Source organism: Falco punctatus, assembly GCF_963210335.1.
Source record: "Falco punctatus genome assembly, chromosome: 4".
NCBI lineage: Eukaryota > Metazoa > Chordata > Aves > Falconiformes > Falconidae > Falco > Falco punctatus.
Genome location: NC_137583.1, coordinates 35,676,490 through 35,704,355, shown reverse-complemented (window position 1 = coordinate 35,704,355; position 27,866 = coordinate 35,676,490). Strand labels below are relative to the sequence as shown.

The window sequence follows — 27,866 nt, the reverse complement described above, 5'->3', positions numbered from 1 at the left end:
AGGCTGATAAACAGCCGTTTCCTTCTAAAATAAACCCTAAACTTTGTTGTATGAAGAGCAGCTGAATTGCAAATATTTGAAAAACCCTCATTCTCCAGAAGAGCAGTTTGTGGATTTATAGCATTTGTTTTGTCTTCACTAAATCCCGAATTTTAGCTCTCTGCTCTACCTGAATAATTAAACTTAATGTGGCACAGGAAGTTAAGGATTCTGGGACAGTTTGGGTTGGATTTTTTTTCAGGTCTTCAGACAAGGACAAGAGTTATGCTTGCTTGAAAATTTTATTGACACAACTGTTTGGTCCCAACACACGAAACAGCGCTTGAGCCACAAAAGAAAGTGTCCAAACAAAGTAGACAGCTAAGAAAAGAATTTTCTCTTCTCCATCCCATTCCAAGAAAAAGACAGTGCATAAATTCAGGGCTTCAGTGACATTTTTTTTTTTTTTTAAACAGACATGAACCTGAAGTAGTACATTTAATTGTTAAATTAAAGAATTTCATGGTTGTAATGCTCTTAAATCTGTAAGTCACATCATTCATTTAACCCTTTGGATAAAAAAATATATTGCAATTCAATTAGGTATTTTGTTACACTATGAACACAACTTCTCAAAAGTATTATTCTATTACTTTCAAACAGCAATTTAATCAGAATCACACATGAATCCAGAAAAAGTATGCTGACCTCCATAAATGGTATAACCACCACACTCACTTTGACAAATACCATATCTCCCTCTGAAGCAAAAAAAATCTGGTTTTCTTTAGTGCTCCAGATGACTTGTAGCTGCATTTCATGAAAACATAATTTCAGGTTGGTCTTCTCCATTGCATGCTCTTCTGAAACAAAGATCTAGACTGATCAGTGTTAACCTTAAACTGAAGGTGAAAGCAGATGTTCTTGCATTTAACTCATTAAAAGCATTCCAAGAAAGCTTACTCTAAATTTCTTTCTATAGCAGTATGTCTGTAAAGGTTTACTAAGGACTCAAAATACTGTGCCATAATGCTCAGAAAAACTTCCAAGTGTTTCTCTGTATTCAAAATGGCTATAAATTCGCTACTGATAATACTTGCTTAAGTTTAAAAGATTTTATAACAAAATCTGACTAGTAAAATTCTGTCTATAGCCATTGTTCAGTGGCATTTCCTGTTACTGGCTGAGAAATTAGAGCCTGCATTTCATCTCTTGTACATTACAATAGAATCCACCTAAAAAAATACTCAGTTGGCCAGTGGAAAACCTCTAGTATAGGTTCTTTCAATACTACAAGCAATTTGTTTGCTGCCTGGCAAATACAACCCATTGTAAATGCCATGGTTACCCAGGATGGGTATAAAGTTTCATACACTGGACATACATTTCTGCTAACTAGAGTTAAGGTCACCCACTGACTTAACCTCTCCTCCAAAGCCAGCCCTTTTGAAAGCCAACACAGGATGCCACAAATTGAAAAAAAGCTTCCAACACTAGGAGTAAGTTTCAGAATAAAAACAAGACACAGCTAAAAGACAGCACATCAAACCATAAGCTTCCCATTTACTGAACATGCTTAAAAATAGCAAACAAGGTTAAGCAGAAGAACCTTGGCATTTCCACGTGTAGTTTGACCTTTACTTACAGGTGGAAATAGCATCAATACTTTCCAGCCAAACCATTTCCATAAGACCTGCTCCATTATCTGTAATTTATGCATTAAATGCATATTTCAGAAATATCAGAATCTTCCTAACTTAATTTCTAGACACAATAAAAATCTGTGTGTCTGTATCTTGAACTCATGACACCAAGACCGTCTTTTCCTTAACCAAAGCCATGCCAGACTGCAACTAAATATAAAAGGGAAGCTTAAAGCATCAATGTCCTAGAAAGCTCCTAAATGGAACGGAAAGCTACAGAAAACATTTAAAACAAGTTTTACAAAAAATCCACATAATCTTCCACAAACATCTTTAGACAAAAGAATTTCCAATGCAATTACAAGTCATCTGAAAGGTCAGAGAACCAATTGCTCCTCTGGAGGACAATCAGCTTCCTCACTGTTGTCATTTCAGGTCAGCAAGTTAAAGTTTCTCAACAGGCTTTTGAAAGACAGATCATGCATTTTATTAATACTGTCCGAAACAATACCAGTAAGCAACAGCCTATAGAATACAATATGCTACATGTATGATTACACCACCGAGGCTTAAAGAAAATAAAATCTGTTCCATTTTAGTTGAATTGATATTTTGCTTTTACTGAACACATTTATGAAAAACTGTAAAATTTAAGAATAATTTAACGAATGCCAGAATTTTTTTCAAAATAATAGAAAAAAATCTGCTCTGCTAACAGCTGTGTTCAGTGTAAAAGGAACAAAATCTTCACAGAACACATTAAATACAAATTAACTCCTGTAGGCCTTTCATTAAAATACATAAGGGCTAGCAAATAGCTTTACTTTGTGCAGAGTCCATACGTGTTTGCCTTTCACACTATAAAGAAAGAGTTAAAGCTTGGTTACAGGTGCAAGTGAGAAGTTTGCTGCCAATTTCACCTTGTTTTTGTGTTGCTTTTTGGCTGGGCTGTCCATTGCTTCCTTGTTTAGTTGGGTTTCAGAGGACTGACAGGGAGGCACTGAAGCATTCTCTGTGGTGTTGGGCACCACAGAACCAGAGATCAATTTTTCTTGAGCTGTAGTAACAATTCTTTGTTTTTCTTCTTCTGTTAAAATCATTATCTCTAAAATAAATAAGACAACTCCAATTTATTGATGCTCTATTTGTGAAAAGTAAATACTATTTCTCTGGTAATAGGCAATAAAATATTTAAAAAGAACTTGTTAGCCTTCTTTGAAGCTAGAAGCATGTTCACCTCTGCAGCTGATGTGATGCTTGCTTCTGGCTCTGTCCGCATCATGTACTATTTTGAAGGTTTAATTTAGTTCCCACATGTTAAATCTCTCAGTGCTCAGAAAAGCACTGCGAAACTTCTGTTGTGAAAAGGTGCCACAGGCTGGCAAAACAGCTTTATTGATGCATAAAGGTCCCTATAAAATTCACCCCAAAGAATGACAGTAGGGTACTTGCAATCAGTACTCAAGAGCTTCTGATGGATGCCACCTACATTTCCCACACATCCCATTGTGCAATTTAAATACAATCGTATGTCTTTAAATGGAACTTTATACTATCAACCATTTGTTTGATGCTTTCTTTTCCAAATTGTATGAATTATTATCTGTAAGTAGTAGAACACAAGCAAGCAAACTCTTACCAGAGAGAGGTGCAGGGCCTTCTTCAAACTGAATGAGGTCTGCAGACTCAAGAACTACTGGATCAGGTCTCAGTTGTGGGGATGGCAGGCAGGAAGGAACTGGCTCACAAAGGAGGTCAACAGGAGATGTGTTTGTGAGGCAAAGAAGTTCTTGCTCAGTTTGATTAGAAACTACAAAAATAAGGGAACATCTTTCAAAGTACCTGTAAGCTGTGCAGGTGTCCATATTTCAGAACTGGTAAATGTAAACTCTTCAGGTGTGATTCTGAAGATTTGAAAGCTATGCTGTATTTGAAATACTAATATCAAACAAATTTAATACTAAACTAACCTCAGATTCACTCAAAAGTTACTTTGCTGGATCAAGAACATCTAACTAATTACAATACAGCAGACAAGGCAACAGTATATTAAGCCTACCCCTTGCCTGAGGAAATATACCCCTATACTAAAATCCAGCATTTGCCAAACTTGAGTAATAGAGCAGCTGAGGAAGGCAAGTCCCACAGGAACAGTCTTTAACAGAAGGGCCTGTTACCAGACAACTCCCCCACAGACATACCAATATCCTATCAACTATTTATATACCATCTAACACATTTACAGGTGAAAATTAAGCTGAAAGTTTCAAAATGAGGTGACAAGCCTAGACTTCTGAAATAGTAACTCAAGAATTATTTCACATGTTCTCCAACCTGCAGGTAGTAAATGAAATTGGAGAGCACAGCAAGACACAAACTATGAGGTCACCATTTCCCCAGTTACTTTGATTTGGAGATTTATACTAACAAGACTGCCATTATTATTTGTAAATAAGTTAAATAAGTAACAACACAACCAACATAATGCTACAAAGGAGCACTACATTCCTATCAAAATACAGAAGACATTCCTAGCAGAAGCTGCTGCTGACAGTCTTTTCTCATTAGCTTTATGCTTGTAGACTCCAGTCTCCACATAAATCCATGGGAAAGAGTACAGTACTTTTAACAGCTATATATGTACGCTGACAGCTGAGAACAGATGCCCTTGTGAAGAGGACATGTATCTAACTATATACTTTGGGAGAGGTTCAACAGCTTTCAAGCTATAAAGCATTTCTACAGAGGTTTGGATTGAGTAACTCACACAGCTTTCCCCCATGCTGCTCTGATTACTCTGCTTATTTCCCCCAAGATAAATTTCTTACATAAATTGCTTTTGTATTACCATTGCTAGGTGTTCCTAGACTTAGTTCCATTGATGAAGTGGATCCTGGGGTCTCCATAATATGTCCGTTATTGTCAGCAAGTTGATTTCCATGATCATCCACATGATCAGCAGGGGGAAAACTAGGTGAACTAAAACGAGCTACAAAAAGGCAAGTTTGATTCGTTTACTCAAGTCACTTCTTGGAGAAAAAAAACAAACTAAGATACAGCTCAAAATTGAAATGGCTTACTTTTCATATCATTCTTTAGTACCACAATTCTCTTATGGCCATGTCCTTTAATCCAGACCACCTAAAGAGGAAAAAAAGCAAAATTAAACATCGGCATATACTAAGCTCAAAACCAGGCTCACTGCCTTTCATCTAGCCTTGCACTGATGTTATTTCTAAAAGTAAACTAAAAAATGTTGCTAATTTGTACTACACTACCCATGTAAAAGCTTTGTCTCAAAATAATTGATGCCAAAGTCAAATCACAGGGCTAGAAAGTATACTAACTATATATTAACAAACCTATGTGTTTAAACACGAGTTGTAAAATTCCATTTTGTCACACTCTAGAACAATTTAAAGGAAAGCTTATAGCCACAAACTAAGTCACAAAGTTATCCTAGAGCACTTAAAGACATACAGATGACAAGATGCCACAGGAAGATTCAGTTATGTGACAATTCTCACAAGGTCCCACAACTCTTCACTCCTAAAACAAACAGTCTATCCTGATCAAAATGAAGCTTCAGTGCTGTACAGTCTTTCATTCAGTCATGACAGAAATCAGTTATTGCACTTGATAAAGATGCCAAGGATGTTTGTGGCCTCAACAGGAAGTTCTTAAGCAAAGTTTGAACAAAACATGTAAAAAAATACTTTTCTTCAAATCTTTTAACACCATCCAGATTTCTCAGAAACTATTAAAAACACTACTGGCATAAGCCTCCTTTGAGAAGGTAATTATTCTAGTAATTCACACCAATTAACAGAAGCTGCAGTTGTGTAGCTATTTTTAATCCATGCAGAAGTCTCAGTTTAATTGTGCAAAACAGAATTCTTCACACCTGTGGAATTGCTCCCAAGAGCTCTTCTAAATTATTGCATCCGTATGCTTTAGGTTGCAGCACTTCTCCTGTGTATTTGCTATATGCTACTGGGAACTCATAAAGAAAGATCTGCTGATAATGGTAAGTGTGAAGCAAGGACCTTACATTCTTCGCAAACATATACAGATTTGTAAGCTTCACATACTCTTCTGTTGTACCATTGGTAAAAACCTATTGGAAAAAAAAAAGGAAAATAGTAGGGTGCATACTTCCATATCCTCTACTCACAATGTCTTTTCAATGTATTAAACATACCAGAAAGGATAAAGCTTACATACCTCAACCAAGTAAGGGAGACTCTTGAGGAGTTCAGTTAAGGTCATAAATCCATATTCACATGGATTAAGTGAAGTACTATGGATTGATTCGTAATGTTGTTTAAGCTGTTCAACAGAGAGAAAGTATGTTCCATCCCAGGACATCAACAAGACCAGCAACTGGGCAGTCAGAGTCCGCAGAGATTTTCTATTTATCAGCTGAATTTGCTTGCCAGACTCTGTGTCAACCACCTAGAAAAATGAATTGCAAATGAACTTAGGAACAGCAAAGAGATTAATATTTACAAATAAATTGTGTAGCTGGGGTTTGAGCACAGCTGTATCTGGTATTATATACTGGCATCTGATACTCCCCTAGCCAAAAGCACACAGGACAAAGCAGCTTATTGCATGGAAAAATTTACCTTAAACACACAAAAGCTGTGTAGCAGTTTCTGTCCACACAGTAGACATGACTTTACTCTTTGTTCCAAGCCAGCTGGACCTGACTGAGGCCCAGCCTGAATACCAGCTGCTAAATTAACAGATTTAGAGCAACTGAACTAGGTTACATGTACATGTAAGTGGAAAAGAAAGTATGCCCATAAGACCATCTACATAGTTACATTGACAGTCAAAGCCTCAAACTATAGATTAAAAGTTAGGAATATAAAACATTAGGAGACTGATAACAACTACAGTTACCAGAAAATTATTGCTTTTACACAGTTAAAATCAGGTAGGAAAAAATTCTGTATTGTTAATATAAGTACTACAATACCATTTTTTACTTATTTACTAAGCAAACATGAGTTTTCCCAAAGAAAGTTGAAACAGAATGGAATAACAAGGAGAATATCATAGGAACACAGGAGTTGAGATTTAAAATCCCTTTGGAATTGCCCCCACAACAAAATACTGTTTCTAGAGTACAGTATTAAGAACACTGAGACCTGTAATTTGAGACACAAAATTCCTTAACACATTACATACCTCTTGGAAGGATAAACTACAAAGATAAAAGATTACCTTTACAACATGGCAAAGTTTTTGCATTAAAGCTGTAACTGAGCTAACATCATAGTCATGAAGACGCAGTGTGTATCCAAACGTTTTACTGTACTCTGTCAGTAAATCAGTCATCATTAGACAGTTGTCTTTCTGAGACCGCAGCAGCTTAACAAACTGGGCAGCGACTGCTTTGACTTGTTCCACCTCTGTGAGTGTGAGAATTTTCTCCTCCCCACATTCTAACACCTACAAAACAGAAGTTATCCTTTGTTAAAGTGATTTACCTAGTCTGGATGGAAAAAGTACTATTATCTGTACTACAATTCAGTGCTTGCAGGCAGTCATTTGAGATAGCTGAGCCTTGCTACATAGCAAGGTATCTATACAGCAAGAAAAAGTACACAATTTCTGAAATACAGTAGACAACTAGTTATTAACCTTTTTTAAAGCAAGTTAAACACAACTTTAATGAAACCTAGCTCAATTTTGATGCACTAAATTCTGTAAGTGTAATACAATTTAGAAAACTTGAATTTGTTATCAAACTTAACCTGAATGTGCTAAAAATCTTAAGATCCTTTCACCAAAATAGTCTATCAGACTTTCTTAAATAGCTGTCTAGCACCGTGTGCCATTTATAAGTCACACTTAAGTTAGAGAAATATAACCACTGGCTGAAACAGTTGTACAGATCTCAGAGAAATGTTTTAGTATAACTTAGGATTTTAGAACTTACAAGTAAGACATCTGGTATGGCTTCAAAGAGTTCAAGCAGTTTTGTAAAACCATAGTACGCAAGTTTGCACTGACGACCAAAGTGATGGTGATAAGAAGGAATAAATTTATTGAATGGCATTCGAAAATGGGGTTGATGGCGCAGTAAGTCTACTACCTCTTTAGAAAATTGTTTGGTTCTTTCAATTTCTTCTTGTGTACGTTCTAAAATTAAAGAATAAAGCAAGAGCTATGTAACCAACACTTATAAAATGCAACAGAACATAAGAAAACACAATGATTGATTTTCAGCTTTATCACCTATCACATGAAGTCACTATTTCTACCACTGAAGACCTTTACTAACTGGACAAAGATGTCTGTATTTTTGCTGTGTGGAAACAACCCAATAATTACTCCACAGAACGTTTAACTACATGCAGAAGTAATAACTTTTTTATGGGTTTTGCCACCTGCTTTCCTGTCTGTTCCGTTGTAAATGTTCCTAGAATGACACATTCTTTATTTGCTAGAAGTTCATAACAGTTATGAAGATAGAAACACAACTATCAGAAAAATCTAAGTCACCCTTATATACATGAGTTAGCACAGTTTTAAAATAGTCAAAGAACAATTTCTTTGGCAACAGTAAAAACATGTACATGGACATACCTCGTTTGGGAATACAAATTACCATTTCATTGTCTTGCTGGGACAGACAGATGGTCGTATCTGGAATTTCTGATATAATATCAGCGAGTTCACACACACCATACTCAGTGACATCCCAGTCCTTCGAAAAACACCTGAAAGTTATAGAACATTTTAAGATAGAAGTATTAATACATGCTGTGCATGCAAAAGAATTTGTAAGTTTAAAGAGTTTGTAAGTTTGAACAACAAGTCTCAAGCCCTAACAAAAAAACCCACATCATTTTATATAGGCAATAATGAGTATGTGAAACAAAGGGGAAAATATTCCTAATTCAAGTTATCTACCTGTTTAACCAGAAAAATAAGATACACTGATGGTTCACGTAACACTGGAATAAAGAGATGGATATGTCAACTAGCAGGTGCCTCAAACTAATTGGGGCAAGTGACAATATAAAGTAATATTTTTCAAGTTCAGGTTTAAATTACATTTTCTTAGATCACTTGTTATACAGCTCCATATAGTTACACTTTCAGTCTGTATTCGCTTAATAGTCATGGACATACGTTCTTCTTAAGATTAGGTCTCAAGAGAAAGTAGAGACCATATCCTGGAAAACCATATTAAGATTCACAATACCACGTAACATATTAAAAGGCATTTTACCACCACCCTGCCCCCTGACAGGAACCTCTCAAAGCAACAACACTTCACATATATTCTTATTCAACAAATGGCCAGAGCTGACTACAATGGAGATGTACATTTAGAAGATGTGGAAAAAACCAATCTGTTTTTGCCAATAGTGTAAGTAGAAGCACGCATTCCGAAAAAGGAGCTCTTGGCACATGCAGCACAATAGCACATGTAGCATGAAAAATGCTATGGTTTCCTCAAAGAACATTAAGTACTACTTTATCTTTGTATTAAGGAAAACATCACTCTTTGTTCTCAAAAAAACCTGAACAGCTTTTTTTTTTTTTAACCATACTAGAATAGAATGTTCTTCCTGGCAATATGAAGACAGATATTACTCCTTATTTTTGCCCGATTGCTAGATCCAGTTAAAGAAGAGTATCTATTAACAATCATTTATTTTTTCACTTCATCAAATTTTATGTATCCCTCTGAAGAAAGTCTAACACTTGATCTTCTCTTTATTGTTCATGTTAGTGTGCCATGACCTGCTTGCTTAAATCCAACCTTTCAGTCATGGCTTCAAAAAGAACCAATAAAATACAATAACCTATTCCAAACTCCAATAAAGTTAAATGGACCTAGTACTACAGGAAGCAGTAAAGTCTGCCAGACAGCTTTTAATTTTTGTTTTCATTAGAAGTTTGAACTTCCACATCACAACAAATAGGCAATATAGTTGCCACAGTTTTGTATTAAGATTGAAAGTGCTGACTGTCTTGCGCTAGGTTTTAAAACCGCTGTTGATAGACATGGCCTGCACAGTCATTCTTGTATCATTAAAGTTAACTTACCAGTGATAAGCCTGTAAGAATTCCCTCACAATAACCTGTTTACTGGCCTGGGATTTCAGAAGCTTCAGTAAGTCTTGAGTGAAGCGCTTAACTTGAGCTCTGTGTGTTAGCGTTAACAAGCGTTTGGAACCCATACCGAGAATCTGAAAAAAAAAATTTGATCATTCACATTCTCAGTAAATTTTTACAAGATATTTAGGAGCCAGTTCTACTACAGGCAGGCTAGAAATAAAGGATGTAATAGAGAGTAATAGAGACAGCATTTGGAAAGGCAGCCTCATAAAGTCATATACTGTGTACTAAGGCATATGTCATGAAGAAATTGAGAAATGCTTCCTCCATGAGTACTACTGAAACTGTTGCACGTTTGTATTAGTGATCTTAAAATTCTACAACCAACTGGTGTTCAAAGTAGTAAGGTGTATGTGACCATAGTGGAATTATTTGTAACATAAGGCCACACAATTTGTTTTGCACAGAAATCCTTCAAGTCACAGGCTATGCATTACAGCCTAACTTAAAAGCACTCAGCATTTGCTGTGCTCTTATGATAAACACCACAATCAAAACCAATCAGTAGCTACAGGCTAAAAGCAGCTTCAAACTATTTAATCTAAGCCTCTGGAACAAAGAGTTCATTTCCCCAGTTGTTTTGGAAGGGTGGGGACAAAAATAAGCCAGAAACAACATGTCAAAAAAAAAGACCACAATTTCATTTCAAGATTCAGTTAACCATCTCTTTCAAGGTGGACTACGTAATTGCATAGCATCTGTTACACAATACCAACCAGTAATTCAGATAGTTGAAGACACAATTCCCCATGTTAAAAGGAACAGTGCCATGTAACTCACTTGCAGTACATGAGGCACTGCTTCTAGCAGCTCCATTAATTTAGAATACCCGTAGTCAGACACACGGCATTGCTTTGCGAAGTGATGATGGTATGTTGGGATGAATTTACTGACAGGTATGACGCAGGACGGTTGGCTTTTAAGTAGATCTATCACTTCTCTACTGAACTGAATAAGTTGTGGATTACCTACAGGGCTCTTAGAACGCAGAAGCCAAGGATCTAAAAGGGAAAAAAAATAATCATATTACTGAACCTTTCACTAATACTCTCCTAGTAAGCACTGCGCTTTATTTATGACACAGGCTACAGCACCGGAGAAAAAAACCCAAACAACAAACAAATGAACATTCAAGCTAAAAGTTTCTCTTTATAAAAAGTTTAATTATTATATTAAATTTATTTATGCTACTCTTAATTTTTTAGTGGAAAGACTAGTTCAGAGAAGAAATTTTTAAATAAAAATATTTACCTGTAGTAGGAGGTGGTGGTTTGTTATGTATCCATTTAATAACTTTAATGCCATTTTGGGCAGTGGCAATGTTAACTCCAGGAACACAGGTAATTAGATGTTCTAAAGGAACACCACCCTGGCCTTCTGGCACCATTTCAAGATCATTGAACTCTGACATATAACAATCAGGAAAACTTTGGAAGAAAAAAAGCTTCCATTATACACTAAAATACCACTATAACAATTGTCCTAAAAATACCATTATTTTGACACACTTCCTGAGCAAAAGGCTTTAACAAGCTTATAATACATTATTTAAAATGTCTGTGTAATGAAGACTTCTATAAGTACGTGTTATTTTTTTACTTAACAAGAATTCAAAGAGTTATAATTTCATAAGGCACTTATTTGCTATAAAAGATACCACCTTACATAAGAACTGGCAGTTTTATACAACAGGTAGTTTCAGAGCATTACAAGAGCCGCCAATAAAGTTTTAAATCTTTAACCTATCATCCCATACACTAAAATCCTAAATTAAAATACTTTACCTTAGTAAAGGCACAGTACCCTCATGTGTCTGTAGAAGACTGTGAACTTGGGGAGCAAATGTCTTCAGAGACAAAACCACAAAAGGAATTCTATAAGAATCTGGATCAAACTCATGCTCACTGTAAAAAACAAGAGTTTCAAGTTCGTATGCTCATCCTACACATAGCTTAAGCATAGTATGCTTTTACTCACATACACATCCATAGTAAACATTACGCATACAATATACTGCTACTAGCTGACAATACCACTATATACAGCCACAAGCAACTTCATCTTTTCTTCTTCACAAAAACTAATACAGCTACAGCAAGTTTCCAGAAGAGAAAAGCAACATTTGTAAGGCCAGATTTTTACCCTTATTAGATTAAATTTTTCAAGTTAAGTTTTAGCAGCACATACCAGACAGATGACAGCAATCATCTAATAACTGCTCTAGTAGCATAACCTAGTTGCTATTGAATAAACCAAAAAACTTTGTCTATAGCTTCAGGAAATCTTCAACCCAGTATGAATCACTTAGTAAACGTAGCTGGAGGGCAAAGAAGAATGATCAGTTCCAGCTATAATTACATAATAAAATTCAGGCTATTAGAAATCTCTAGTGTGTATAACCTTCCTATATAACCAGAGGAAGGCGGTGTACCTTTCAGTTTCTGGTTAAGGGGTATTTGATCTTGGTGGCTGTGCTAGAATACAGTAATCTTACCTGAACAGACTGAGAACTGCCTAGAAAACTCACTGTGTCATCTATTTTCTGCCTGAATTACTCTTGTAAACATATAAACAGTGACTGGAGCATGCTGTATGAACATGTCTGTCTAACTCAACTTTAATAAACCTGTAAACGTTAAGTGCTGTTCAAATTTTTTGTGAGATTTTATAGTATTTTATACACAGCTTACATAAAGTCTTTATTCAGGCAATGCTGCTTACAAACAGGCTCGTGATATTCCAGCTCTTCAAATATTATAGGACTACAGTTTGCTGATGAACCATCATGTGACTGTGAAGATCCCAATGGACTTTGCCGGGCTTGGCTGCTGGGTAAGAGGCACACCAGCCGCCCACTTCCTTGGTCACGGATTGCCACAGTATCTGTTAGTTTATATAAGTCTGATACAACTAACTTACGCCCAAATCTAAAAGGAAAATATTAAAATAAATACACATTACAAACACAGAGAATGCAATAACCTGCATTTTTCATTTACGAAGCAGTAATATGCTAGAAATTACTCTATGCAAAATGTTAACTAAACTATTCATCCCCATTTAGAAAAATCAAGTAAAATACTGAAAAGTATAACCCTCTAAGAAAGGCCACTATCCCAGTCATTGCCTCTGGACAGATAATATGCTGCAACATCTAACAAAAAAACCTGTAACACTCCATTCTGTTACTCTCTATAATTCACTATAAACAATCACATGAGCAGATTCTTTTTCCGAAGTACTGGAAATAAAAAAAAAATCACAACTGAACTTACTTTTTCTCATAGATTTCTGTGAATTTGAACATAGGCAGACAACAAGCAGGTGCATCCTGCAGAATGGACATAGTTTCTGAGCTATAAAAGAAGTTTTGTAACATTAGCACAAAATTAATCTGTTAGTATTAAGTCCCCAGGCCAGACTGGTGAGATACTTACAGATGCAGTTTATGAACTATAAATATCACAGGAAAAATTGCATTCCCTTCCATCTTAGCACTACAAAAAGCTGAAGCTTCAGATCATGGCAGTACAAGTAGTAACATTTCTGCCAACTTAACAGGTAACATCTCTGAAAGAGTTACATCTTTCGTATGTGGTAAGATTTCAAGTATCTATAAAATGCAACATTAAAGCTGCAGCATTAGAAGTTACCAGCCCGGTCATTACATTAAGAACTTTGAACAGGCATAACCTAAAATGCAAGATTGTAATAAAGTTGTAACTCATACAATGGCTTGAGCCATTATATAGCTGTGCAGTGCTTGGGCTTTCTGTAAAATAAAATTAAATGAAGACAACTTTCTTCCTAATGCTTTCTTTCAGTAAGAAAAATATTGAAACAGAAAATCCTTGTATTCTCCCTAGCATCAGCACTGTAGTTCTATCATCTTCCATATAGAAGATGTAGACCAAAGTAACCACAACAGCCTTTAAAATGTGTATCCCATATTCAAAGAGATGCACTTTCTTGGAGGAAAGAAGAAATAAATATGCCAAGCATAATCTTAACTCAGCTGCACAAACTAAGTTATTCAAGTATATCAGGATTATGAATGAGTACTGGTGAAACTATACAACAGATGTACTCAGATGAAACTTAAAATATAAGCAGTGTAAAAATGCTAAACTGAAAGCTAGCTAAGCTGTATTTCACACATTTACTTTACCTCCCTATCACTCCTTTGCTTAGTATTTTAAAATCACCTCTCAGCTACTAAACACATGCTAGAACAATTAAGAAGACACAGCACTTTGTACCTGAGTAGAGCGAGTGATTTACTACCAGCTCCCGTCGCTAATGAGACCTGGATCCTTTTACTGCCAATTTTGTATCTGTGAAGACTGCTGACAGCACTGATAGCTTCTTGCAGATTTTCCATCTGAACTGTAGCCTTCAACTGGTAGTCTGTATGGGGACTGAGCTCTACACTTTTTACCTAAAACAAAGAACAGATCTTACATATTTATCACAAATCATTAACCCAAGGCAAGCCAACACTAAAGTAGTACAGTCTTGCTTGGGCCACGAGCTGAACGTAACGCCAAAGGGAACCAAGTAAGATGGACCACAGCCAATAGGACAGTGCTAACAAGAACCAAGTGCAATGAGCCGTAGACAAGTCAAGACCATAATATTTGACACAAGAATCATCATCTTCCCATGTAGAAGACTATGCCAGAAGAATGTAATCTACACATCAGGCAAACAGAGCCACTGCAGAAATGACTTCTTGCATAGTTGCTTTTCACCGATTCACACTCTCCGTATCTGGTTTTGATCACTTAGGATTCAAAACAGAAACTCGGTTTTCACTGTGATTTTTAAGCTGACATTAAGAATTCAGCTTTACAGCTTAAAAAGGTTATGCAGCTAAAGCCTGAGTCTCTTCTCTGCATGACTAATGAGCCGCTTACTAAGAATGTTATATACAGAACTTCAGAATACCCGATCTATGAAGACCACATACAAACGAACCTATTACAAGTAATGATCTGGCCTTTTTAAAGGCAACACCACCTCCTTTTAACAAAGTTTAAGTCATGTTTGGATAAGCTTTCCATTCCTAATCACTCAAATCTAGACCACATATGTGTCCATAAATAATAAACCAGAAGTTCTGAAAAAACAGATCTAATAAAGGTATTTTAGCCTTTACCTTGCCATGTCTTGAGAAAACTTCTTGTAAATTTTGCTGCAACTCTTTTCTGGACAATCTGTAATCTATATTGCTGATATGAATGTCTGCACCATTTGCAAAAGGATCAGGGCAGTCTATACCACTGGTATGATTTACTACATTAAACGTGAGTGGAGATGATCTGTTTGAGAGGTTTGGAGACATACTCCTGGGCAAAACAAGAAAATGTATGAGCTCAAGTAGCGATTGTACAATTCTGATATATAGACATCTCAAAATTAATCAGAAAATTGACACAGGTCACGTGCACAAACAGTGCACTTTGAAAGTATTTTCCTAATATGTATGTGTGCAGGCAAAACAAGTTTCACAACAAGCAAAACATTGTAATGAGACAAGTATTTCCAAAAAAAAAGGAAATCATTCATATCATGTTTCAAAGTAACTCAATTTAATAATATATTTGGCACCAAGTTTCCTGCTCTCTTACTAACACATTAAACAAGTCAAACTCATTCACCTGATTTCAATAATTGGCAAAAGCCAAATATTTAAATGTACAAGAACTGACTGGGCCTGGATGAATTTCTACTGAGGATATCAAAGGCACTGAAGAGAAGCAAGATGTCTGCAATACTACTTCTGCAGATTTTTCAGAAGCTTTAAAGACAAAGTTGGCAGGGAACAACTGCTACACAACAAGTTTCTGAAGACAAGTTCGCTATCTTCTATTTACATGCACCCTGTTAGCTGTTACACAGCACCATCATGGTTTCCTTTTGCCCCCACATAAATCAGCGTATCAAAGTGCTTAGCATGCACAACTCTATGCATCTGTCAATAATCAATGTATATACTGGTGAAATCTCACTTCACCTCCCAAGTAAGACACAGACACTTACCGAGATGACCAGCAACTCTGAGACATGAGTAAAGGACTGAGTTGTCTTGAGGCTGTCAACTTACTGAAAGCAGAGGGATAGCTGACCTGAAATACAGTTTCATCTTTGTCTTTTTTATCTACAGGGGAATTGGTAATGCTCCTGGAAGCAGAGGTGTCTTTTCTATTTACAAATATATGTAAGAAAAAGAAAACACATTATGTTGCAGAATTCACATTAAAAAACCGTAGCTAACATTAATGTTTGTTTTTAAACATACTTCTGACCGCTTTTACAGGATGATTCTCCCATTCCAATTTTTTTGGTTGCCAGAGACACAGGAATTGCTGCATTAGAGTTACTCTGAGGAGAAGGAATTTGCTCTCTTAAGTGTTCCTGCTGGTTTTCAAGATTTTTACCCACAGTCTTCGATTCAAGGCGGCACAGCTCCTATATTAAACAGGCCAAAGGTCATCATTAAAACACCAGACATTCCTTTTCAGAGGTTCTCCTTGTGTCAGAAACTTAGATAACCGACAATTTTTTCTTTAACATTTTCGTTGGCACTTCAAAACCAGGAATATTTGATTTTGTGTCAGAAAATAGTAGAACGTCAACTAGTTGAAATACTTTTGCTATACTCTATATCTACCCTAGTTTTCTTTATAACTAGGCAAAGTGGATCACTCTAGAGGTTATACTCAACACCAACACAAAAGTCAAAACTGGCCTAGGATTTGAGACTAAGTACCAGCAGTATTTCCAGATGAGAAAAAGGTGTCAGGGAGTGGGAAAAAAGCCCTCAAATTTCTTGTCTGCTTTCCAAGCAGAACATAACTCTCATTTGGGAATGTTACTATAAGTTATAGTTAGTCATTAAATAAGACTGACAAGTTTAAGATAAAGCTGTAACAGAAGCAATATCAGAACATGAGGAAAAGCAAGAATACTAAACTAGGTAGAACAACAGTACCTGTAAACTTTTAACATTTGTGGGTTTGACGATAGATCCATGAATCTGTAATCCTCTCCCAGCAGAGCCCTTGGTACCAGAAGACTGATCACTTGAGTCTTTGTTGAGGAGGCACAGCTTTGTGCTCTTGTTAATTTTTTTGGGAGACTTCACCTTTTCAGTTCCCACAAAGCTGGAGCTTTTTGTTTCATTAAGTTCTTTGTTTTTGGGAGTAAAAGACACTACAATCCTGTTACCAAAGACATCTTCATTTTCCATTCTCTTCCGAGCCCGTTCAGCACTTTCTTGATTTAAGAAACGGAGAATTGCACTGCTTCCAGAAATGCTCAGCACCTTCCCTCCACAATTGTCTGACAAACGCCTAAGTCTATTACTGACGCTTTTGCTGTCTCTGTTTGTTGGCAGATTATAAACATACAATAGTGCATGGCATGCCTGTTTAAAAGGAGCAAGATCTTAATTTGACTATGTCAGAATAGCTTCCCATTCAAAAATCAGTGTTTTTACATTGATTCTGGTGACACATGCTCTCCTCACCATTCCCAAGGGGGGGTTTTTGCAGCATTCAATTTGTTTGGAAACCTCTCATACCAAAGTAGATGATCAGGGTCTCTAGTCTCTTCAAACTTTATATTGGAGCTTGAAATTTGAGTAATAGATCAATATCTGATCCTTCTCCAGATAAACATCACCAAGATGTTTATCTTGCAACCCAAGAATCCTATACATTCACACATGCATGTGAACACATAGTTCAGGAAGTTATTTCCAAGAAAGGAAAGTCCTTGAGTGCAGTGCAACAACAACACAGAAAGTCCAGAGGGAACCACCAGGAAGACAAAAACCCCCAAAAAAACAGTAGAGCATGACTCAAAACTGTTAAGAAAGCATCACAGAGCTGTCTTAATACTCAACTAATTTCTTACCCTAACTTTCTGCCAGTGAAACAGACACATAAGATCACATTATCTGCTAAAGTATTTAGTGATAAGAACACGACCTTGCTACTTTAATTACTTCTATTTCATTCTCTCAGTCTTAAAGCAGAAAGCATACCTTCACGTGACAGTAACTGAAACTGTCAAATATGCAGCAGACATGTCTCAGCACAAAAAAACCACACAGATAATATTTAGCATGCTCTCCCCCTAAACTGGCTGATGGGGAGCAGGGGGGGCAATGTCTGTTGCATTAAGAATTAAAAATCTTACCGGCATTTTTAGTGGTAACCTTGGTGGCAAGTCTGAAATAAATTCTTCAAAACAAATGAGCTCATGAGCATGATGTAAAAGTGCTTCAGAAGCTTGGTTTTTATGCACCAAAATGATTCGAAAACCATGTCGATGTCTCAGGTCACTGAGTTCCAAAGCAAAGTTTACATCCGCTGAAAGAAAAAAAATAGAATTAACAAGACAAAACATGGAGAAGACAGAATAAACAAAATCCCATATCTCACTTCAGAGTTCTATTTATCATTGAAAATCTCCAATGAAAAAGCACCAACAGCTACAAGACTTCTCAACAGACAATTTAAATCAGCAGTTAGCATTCAGTCTTGGAAAAGGGCTTCTTTTTAATAGGAACTTCTAGCAATTCATTTACAAGGCATTCAGCTAGTACCATATACTCCTGTAACAAACATTTGTTTATAGCTTTAGGGAGAAACCCAAGGCAACAGACAGCAATTAAATAGTTGACTGGCTTGAATATCTAACTGTATAGTATGCTGCTACAAGAATAAAATAACAAATGCATATTGCTCAAAGCATTCTGAAAGATTACCATAAGGAAGACTAAATGAGTTTTACTTTATTAGCTTCCTGCTGAAGCTGTCTAACTTTAGACAGCTTTTATATGCACGCCTACTGACAGTCAACAACAAGACATCAGATTCCAATCTGATTGAACTAAGCCAGGTTCTCACCTTACTGTCCCTACTTTTCCCTTGCTGCCACCGACATTATTAAGAATTCTCAAGCAATTCAGTTAAAGCCAATTCTAAACACAACTTGTGGAAAGCAAAATATTATCATGTGCAAAAGTACTATTGGAGAGAGGAACCAAATTCTGCGCTATAGAAGAGTACCACAAACACTTACTTGACACAAGAACCACAGTGGCAGGTGCAGTGTGTGTATCAGCAAATCTCCTAAGACTTTGCCTGAGTTTGTCATCAGCAGCATTCTTTGCTGTAGCATTGATGTGTGCAACAGTCACCTGTGGAAGTACATAGATACACTCTACAGAAAAGCTTGAATGTGAACTATCCTTGCTTAAAGTGTTTTTTAATTAACACAATACAAGCTTTCACATGCACTCTATTTAGATAAATTAATGCACACATGCATGAAATACAACATTCATGGATCTGAAACTGTTCTAATGAGCCATGAACTTCAATCTTAGTAGGTCAGCAACGTCTTAGGGATGACTGCTGCTGTTTTGTGTTGATCACAATTTACATACCTAAAAAACATTCCATAAACCCTCATTTGAAATAGAGGAGTGACAAACAGCAAGTACTCACTATCAATTCATTCTACCTCATATAAGCAGATAAACTGTCAACCTGTTACCATATCTGCAATTTAGGGGGCAAGAAGGGAATTTCTGATATAGAAACCTGCACAAAAAGTTAAAAAAAAACAACAACCAAGAAACAGAAGGTATTGACAGAAAAATAGGTAGCATCAAAAGTGCCCCAATCAATACCACTAACTTACAACTGTCCTTACCAATCAGCAAAGTATAACTTCTATTACTTTTTTTAGTGAAGTTCACAGATCACAGTCCTTTTAGGTTAATTATTTAGTCAGATTTGTAGTGTTACACTAGAAACATCATCACCACCACTTATTACTGGATGAAATCAAAATCCTCTGTGAACACTGAAAGAGTAATCTACAGACTGTAGTCTCAAAAACACCACATCAGGCAAGTTCAGCATTGAAGACTCCACCCATAAACCAATTACAAGCTCATGTATTGTAACACATAGAAGCTAGCAAAGCTTTAGTAAGTAGGACTCACTATTCACACACTCACAGTACACAAATTCTCAAGCAAGAACACCAAGTAGATGCTGTTTTGATACCTGGCAGTTGTTTAGCTCCTGAATAACTTCTTTATTTTCTTTGCTAATGTCACACACACAGATGAATTCTGCCTCTCTGTGACCTTTAAAAAACTTTTCACGAATCCTCTGTACAACTGCTATAGCTGAACGGCCAGTGGGAACTGAACAGTTTTCAATATCCCAGAAGACTCCAATGGGGGGCAAATTCTCCAGAACTTGGCCCGTTATTGCAACTTCCGGAGACCCTGTACAGGTTTAACAACACAGCTCATTTTAATCTCCAAATACCAAAAATATTAAAAACTTAGCATACTATAAGCTTTGCACATGGGAAGCTTTATGTTTTACAGAACAGCATGCCCAGGAACACAAGTTCAATTTTATTTTCTTACAGCATCTAAAAACATCACCCTTAAACAAAAATGTAGTCACTGTCAAGTTAGGATAAAGATGCAAGACAACTTCAGCTTTACTTTTAAACTCTCAAACAACCCAGTAATGTATTTAAAATGTTACCAAAGGCTGAAGTGTCATATGTCATGAAAATTGCCTGCAGTTTGTCACACTAAACTTAGCAGGTGCTGTATCAGTAATGGAAGTGAAACATGAAAGTTGTTCAAATTTAGTGTGCGTTAGATAAAGAATCTAAACAAAATTGGGTAAGATTATCAGTACAGTGTCAGGGATTATAGAAAATTAACACTGTATGGAACAAACAGAGAAGTATCCTACAGTTAGGAGAGTGAGGCTGAGTATTTGCTGTTACAGGCTAAGAAGTGCAAATAAAGTTTCTGGTGCTTCAGCACTCTGAGTATCTATATCATTTTGAATTCACATTATATGCCCATTCCATCCCCACAAAACAACTGGTAGAGAGATGTGAGGAATGACACAGAATCCTCACAGGTCAAAAACTAGCTTAGAATTAATGTTAACTGAGAATATAAAATTAAGTACAGCAGAGAAATGTCACATTTGCCTAGTTTTCCCTCTACAAGACTCACTGGAATTGAATTTTTAAGGACACTTCACTGAGGTGTTGCACCTCAAAAAGGTAAACATGGGCACAGTCTTAAAACTACAGTAAAACTATCCAGTTTCTTATTCTTCCACAATTTTAAGTCTGTAACTTCCATATGAGCTCTGATTTTGTAACTGAAGCACTACTAACGCTGTACTAAGACCAATTATTTCACACAATATTTCCCTCAAGAACACTGAGGAAAAGCTATATTGTAACTATGTTCTACCTTTAGTGCATATGAAGTCACAATAGACACTACAGACTAAGAAAATTTTCAAAGTATGGCTGAAGAAAATTTCTTTATACACCACCAGAACAAAATAGCTTCCAAGTCCTTAGTGTTTCTTTTCCTAGCTCTTAAAATGCTGAAAATCATAATAGTAAAAAATCAAAACTCTATGAAAACAGTACAGTAGAGTTAACTAGATAGTCAAAACGACTAAGTTTGACTCTGCAAAACAGAAACAAGGTATCTTTTTTACTGTTTAGCCTTCTGTTACTGTACAGACATTTCCAGAGAACCGTGCAATTTAAGAAAAACTCTTGATGTACAACAGTATTTAAGCAGGACATCCATTAAGTGCAAGTTTCAAACAAGTGTTTACCATATTTCTGCGGTGATTTGCCAAGGCTGCTTGCCAGCAGCAAACTCTGCTCATTTCCTGTTCCTTTGGTTCCACAGCCATTACATATTGGGATAGGAACAGGTGTGGTCTGTGCACTTGGAGGAGGAATATTCGGCCAGACTTTAGCAGCATCAACTAGGCTGTTTCTGGTTGGCTGTTGGGATAATTTTTCAAAATACATATTCATTTAGTATACAATTTAAACACTTACTATTACATGGTAGAAATTTTGTCTTCTGCCAAAATTGCAAGTTAGATGTACTCTACAAAGTTGATTAACAACAGTAGCCCTGGATGAAGGAGGCTTCTATCCTAAAGTCTTTCCTGGCAAACTTAGCTCTAGATGTCCAAATGCAAGGAAAGATTCTATTAAACTGCACATCAAGATGTGCTATCTTTAGAAGTACAATATGTATTCTAAAAAAAAAAAACAAACCACCACAAAAAACCCACCATGTAATGTGAAATCAGCACCATTAAAGAGTACAAGGTTGAATCGCCTCCCTCCCTGCAAAAACAGTAGTCATAATTCCAAACATACTGAATTCATCGTTTATTGAAATTAAGACACCTCACTTTTCTACTGGAAACTCAGATTTTAAAGTTTAAGTAACAACATCTTGCAAAGCCGAGTACGTTATTTCACTTGAAATTCCTGTTAAAACTCAAGCAGTTTTTATCAGTTCTGAAGTGTACCAAATTAGTATTGAGGTATAAATTACAAATTTGGGAAGACTGAACTAAGATCTATCAAACCAAAACTAGAATATCCTTATAGCATCAGACATTTCACCTGGCTTCCAAACGGATCTTTATTGATCAGCTTCCCAAGGGTACATGTTAACTGTTGTTAGCCTCTCCTCACAGTCACTATGGAACACTAATTGGAGCTGTCAAAAAAGGTAACTGTCTTTCAAATCCAGTCAGAATTCTGCTTAGGTACATTACAGATCCCCTGTAAGCCAAACATTGCAACAGTCTCTTTTGTTTTCCTATAGAACTGAATGTTACCTCAGAAAAGAGATTATCTTCAAAAAGCATATAATTTGGACTGCGCATCAGCGACTAGGAAGATGCAAGCTGCAACCCACAGAAGCTGGCGTTTTGCTCTAGTAGCTTTATTTCAACATTAACCATATACCATGCCTAATAAAAGAGAAATGTGATGTGTACAAACCTTGCTCAAGCAGTCATTGCAGTAGTGAGAGCCCTTTAAACAGACTGAAGGTGTCATGTTTAGGTGCAAAGGGTTGGCACACACACGTGATGTTAGCTCCGACTGTGCAATATGCTCATCCAAGTGGCCTGTAGCCCCACTCGTGAATTCAGAACAAGGGAAATAGCCAGAAGATGTGCAGCTCTGAAGGGCTGGAAACTGATGCAGTTTGTGCACGTTACCATGACAGGACTGGAAATGGAGTTTTCCACAACAGGGCAGATGTTGACAGGAAGATACACTGTTTTCTACGCACATGCCAGGGAACTCACTTGCAATGCCTGCCAAATTGCTTCTAGCTGGAGGGTTCTTCAGTGAAGATGCAGACTGATAAGCAAATCCTGACCCTACTTGACAAGTAATTGTCCCAGTGCTTTTTGAGTCTAATATTGTGCCAGGGTGAATCAAGTTACCACCACCACCACCACAATGCATTTGTGGAGTACAGGAAGAGTCAGAGCCATGAGCACAGCAGCTTACTTTCGGGCCAGGTGAAAGCTGTATTTGCTGTTGCTGAAGAGGACGAACATCAGGAAGCGGTACTGCCGGCAACAGTTTAGAGCCAGCATTACAAGGAGACGAAGCATCCTTCAATTCTACAGCAGCTTTCTTGTTCTCCATGTAATCCTTCTGGAAAGTGAAATCTCAGTTACATTCATATACATAAATACACGAACAATAGTATAAACAACCATATTTTTAGACTGTTACAATTTTGACAAGAACAGAAATTTTGAAAAGCGTTATCTTTATGATTACTGTTACCTCACTGTCTGAGCATATAAAATATTAAAAGAAACATGCCAGTTGTATGCCAGCCTGAGATATATTGACATCATTGGATTTTGTAAATCCAATTTTGGATTGGACAAAACCAAAAAGCTATAAACCAAGTAGCAACAGGTCTGTAAAATGGAATTTGAAAAGCAGAGCTGTTAGGCTAAGGCTGAGAGATACTCCACAATTGCAAACCAAAAAAAGATTTATTTCTTGTAAGAGCAAACATAAATGGATGCAATGGAAAGTAAAAAAACCCCACAGTTTGGAGGTACATAAGTAAACATCTTAAAGTTTAATAATAATAATAATTCTAAAGTGTTTATTCAAAGTTATAGAAGTAAGCATTAAAAGACTAAGATTCTAAAAAATTAGAAATTATATTAAGCAGGTAGACTAACAGAGGACAGAGAAGTCCAAGTTTGCACCACTGTATAAATGCTTTTCATTCTCCAATTCAAGACAGACACATACAGACATAGACAGAAATACAGGGGGTTTTTTAAATGTCAGCACTGAAAACTAAGCAAGGCTATAAGAAATACCAGAACAGTCAAGGTCAGTAGACCTAACCTTCACACAATTCACTGAAAGTACTGGCCTACAGCTCTGGAGCAAACAAATTTTACTTTTCAAATAGAATTTAATAAATTTCCTTCTACATGGTAATGAATAACCTATTACCCAAGTTCAAAACCATTCCTCTCTACCCAATGCCACATCATATGAACTGCAGACACACTCTGCCAAAAATCTGTCTGGAAATGGTTTATGTTAATTATGGCAGCTCCCTTCCTAACCCCACACACATGAGAACAGCAACACAACAGGATACATTGTTATCTGTTTTCCCCCATGTCTTTTACTGAAAGTCAGATTGAACACACATGAATGAGTGTTATTCACAGCTGGAGCTTACTTGCTCAAGTCAATCATTGTGTTGTACTACTCCTTCTATTCCTTAGCACTTTAAATATATAGAATCATATACAGTTACAGAACATGAACATTTAAAGGAAAAACAGGAAAAATTAGACATTCATGAAAAATGGTATCCATAATTGCTGCAACTACTATGTAATAATAACTCATGGAGTTCTAAATTTGCTTCCAAACTAAACTGATAAAATCTGGAAGCATGACAACTACTTCCCTACTCTACTGTTCATCCATAACTTCATAGAGCTTTCAAGAAGCTGCCTTACACCCTTTTTAAAGGGGCCAGTTGTATCATTCCAAACAAAGATGTAGAGAGTAAAACCTGTCAAGCAAAGCAGCTTGCCTGCTTTCACCAACACTGACAAGAGAGCTGTGAACACAATGAAAGACCTTAAATTCCCAGGTAGATTTTGTACTTACCATGTACCTACTGTCTCCTCTTTCCCCCCTCCCCGCTCTCTCCCCTTCATCAGCAATAACACCGCAGTCAGTTCTAGCACTCTGTAGCGGGGTATCAACCGTGCTTTTAGTAAAGCAATGAATTACCCTTTTTGCACTGCAAGGCAAAGATTTTTCAGCAGCAGAAAAGCAATTAGAAAGTTTCCAGAGCCATGGTTTAGCATCATTCTCTTGTCGCTGAAGCCATCCAAGTGATCTATTGCAGAGGTTCTCCGTCCTGTTTCCATCCATCATACAGCCAAACAAAAAGGTTCAACATTCTTTCATCCCCCCTTCCTTTCATTCTTCCCACCTGCTAAAGAGAAAAGAAAGAAAAAGAACAAAACAAACAACAAAAAAAGAAGCATGTTTTAAATAACTTTTGAGACAAGAGAAAAACCACAGTGGTCTTATCAATTCCACTACTGCTAGATGACTGAACCTGCATTATTTATGTTAAATTTAATTATGCATATGGGACATGGCCTTGACTATCCCTATTTAGTACAGGAATGTTCCTTGTGACCTGCAGCACAGGTTAAGTAATCTGAGGAAAACCCATGGCATCCACAGAGTTCCAGAAACACATCACTACTAACATGAAATAATTCCCTGAAACTTAAGAGTGCATTCTCCTAGAAAGAGAAGCCAGGAGGCCGGTTTTTAAGAACAGCTCATCAGCAAACACAAAATAGGTGCAACTGAGCACAGGTGAAAGAATTAAACTGCATATTCATTGTTTTTCCATTGGCTAACAAAACTATATATACACCTGTATTAAGCACACAGCACTTAATACTTAAACAAAGCTTTAAATTATTAAAATTTTCTACAAATACTTCTACTAATTTTCAAGCAGCCCCACAGCACACCACATCAATTTAGCTTTACAGAACCACAAAGAAGCAAAACAACTTCTTTCAGGGCCAGCCACGTTGTACCAGAAAAACTACAACTAGTAATGAAGGCTTCGACTGCATGGATTAGACTACACTCCCCCAGGGGTTTTTTGCATTTAAACACATTAACCGTGGAATACATTCCATACGTTTGCCCCAGCATTGTTTTTAACCACAAAAGCCTGATTTCCTTTTAAAGAAGAAACGTTTAACCACATGAACCCTAAGTACCCCAAAACGACGGTGTATACCATATTAAGTCAATCGAGTTCCACAACTCCTGAGTACGTTACTTTGAAAAACGTCTGGTAGCACCAATTCGTTTGGGAATTGGAACGGCAAGTGAAAAAACCCAGAAGTTACATTAACTGCACACGCCCGCGCTCTGCCCCCTGCGGCTCGCAGCTCCGCGGGTGCCTCCGGCGAGGACCGGCCCGCAGCCCGGAGGGAGCCGGCGAGGCCCTAGCCGCCCCCGCCCCCACCCCCGGCGGGCAGCCCCAGCGTGCCCCAGGCCGCTGCCAGGCGAGCGGCCGCTCCCGCCCGCGGGGCGGCGCCGGGCCGAGGCCGCCGTACGGCTCCGCCCGGGGGACGGGCTGCCCCCGCGAGGGGAGCGGGCCCTGGCCCCGGCCCCTCCCGGCCGCAGGGCCTCCCTAACTGCCGCAGGGCGGCGGAGGTAGCCCCAGGCGAGGGGCGGGCGGCGGGCCCGCCTCGGCTCTGCCCTACCCGCGCCCGCCGCGCCTCACCTGAGCCGCCACCAACGCCGCCGCCCCTCACATGCCGCCACGGCCCCTCACACCCCTTTGTTGTCCTCCCTCCTCCCTCTCTGCTCCTTCTGCCGTCAAGCAACGCCGAGCACCGGAAACCAGCCGGCTGCCGCAAAGGAGACTGTCGTAACGTTCCGCTCCACTCCCTCCTCCTCCTCCCCAGCGGGCAGGGCCGGGCCGGGCGCGGGGGTTTTTAAACCGGCCCGGGGCCCGGAGATCCCGGCGGTCGTTGGCGTGCGGGCCGGGGCGGGGCTAGGCGACACCCCGACCTGGGGTAGGGGATCTGTGGAGGTGCCCGCGCCCAGTCGGAGGATGCTCGGGCCCGCCCTGAGGGGATGAGGGCGGCATCTCAGGAGATGAGGGAGGCCCCGGCCAGGGACACCCGGGGCCCTGGGCGGCGGGAGCGCTGAGGAGCGCCCCTGTGCCCCTTCACACTGGGATCCCCCGCCGCCTTGCAGCGCTGGGGGTGGCTCGGTGCGGCCGCCTGAGCGGGGCCGGGGCCTGCAGGGCCCAGCAGAGCCGTAGGCGCCGGCCTGGGCTGGGCTGCGAGAGGCCCTGCAGAGGGGGACTGGTCTCCCCGGGGCCTGAGCAGGTGATGAGATTGCTACGGTGTTGAACTGGACTCTTATAGGTAATAATCTTTGGTGCCTTGCACAGAATTTAAGTTTTCACTTAGAATTTTTTTTCACACACACACAAACACAAAATCTTGGTAGGTTGCCAAGGGTGGGCAGGTTTAACCATTTTAAGCATTTAAAAGAGCCTGTTCCCTTGAAAGCAGTATATAGTCCTAAGCCCAAGGACAGGAGTTAAATGTAAGTACTCTTCAGATATCTGTTTATTTGAACAGAAGTGCCTGACCATTCTGTACTGTCCTTCTCTAGGTCGCTTTGGGCATCATTAGCTATGTATAAAGAAATTCTTCAATACATATCTTAAAAATATCAAGTAATTACTGGCTAACAAAAAAGAATAAGCTTCTAACAAGCCACTGGATTAGGCTTTAGTAGGGTCCACACCCCCTGATTAAATACCTAAGTCTGCTGAACAAACAAGCATCAAGTAAAGCGTGGGCCTCCACTGCTACCTCAGTTTTAATAACTTGTCATTCACTGGGTCTGTTGATGTAGGTGACACTGGCAACACACTGAAGATAGCCAGCTTTTATTCACTTCAGGATTTTATAACTTTCCACATTGATATTTTTCCTCTTGAATCCTTGTGCTGCTAACGGTCCTTGTCTCAACAACCCTACCTCTATTTGTAATTTTACTTTTCTTGTCTCTCTACAGATACAGCTCTGTCTCACAATTTAACAGTTCCCTCAGAAGTCTGGGCCAAAGTCA

At 38.2% G+C, this 27,866-nt stretch overlaps 1 protein-coding gene across 3 annotated transcripts; it reads right to left on the bottom strand.

Annotated features, from left to right (window-relative positions):
- Positions 1-262: 262 nt before the first annotated feature.
- On the bottom strand, positions 263-27,866 carry MARF1 (meiosis regulator and mRNA stability factor 1). Of its 3 annotated transcripts, none has more exons than XM_080383985.1 (27): positions 26,500-27,866; positions 24,966-25,173; positions 22,665-23,330; positions 21,467-21,641; positions 19,856-20,082; positions 18,861-18,978; positions 17,973-18,145; positions 16,762-17,196; positions 16,069-16,238; positions 15,810-15,971; positions 14,926-15,115; positions 14,027-14,205; positions 13,043-13,123; positions 12,458-12,694; positions 11,552-11,671; positions 11,019-11,194; positions 10,548-10,768; positions 9,696-9,838; positions 8,223-8,356; positions 7,573-7,775; positions 6,855-7,082; positions 5,847-6,077; positions 5,527-5,739; positions 4,703-4,763; positions 4,471-4,611; positions 3,262-3,432; positions 263-2,727 (listed from the first exon to the last, which is right to left on the bottom strand). In XM_080383985.1, the coding sequence occupies exons 2-27, from the start codon at positions 25,110-25,112 to the stop codon at positions 2,495-2,497; spliced, it is 5,235 nt and encodes a 1,744-aa protein (XP_080240111.1). In that variant the 5' UTR covers positions 25,113-25,173; positions 26,500-27,866; the 3' UTR covers positions 263-2,494. The 3 variants fall into 3 exon arrangements, with proteins under 3 accessions (XP_080240111.1, XP_080240110.1, XP_080240112.1); XM_080383984.1 differs by having other exon boundaries at positions 22,665-23,333; positions 26,500-27,863; XM_080383986.1 differs by having other exon boundaries at positions 23,184-23,333; positions 26,500-27,862.

Bases quoted from the DNA above. Each gene is read 5' to 3' on its own strand.
- MARF1 (XM_080383984.1), bottom strand. From the start codon at position 25,112: ATGATGGATGGAAACAGGACGGAGAACCTCTGCAATAGATCACTTGGA. The intron at 20,083-21,466 runs GTAAACACTTGT...AAACCTGTACAG, and splicing joins CAAATCACCGCAGAAATATG to GGTCTCCGGAAGTTGCAATA. The intron at 17,197-17,972 runs GTAAGATTTTTA...CCTTTTAAACAG, and splicing joins GGTTACCACTAAAAATGCCG to GCATGCCATGCACTATTGTA.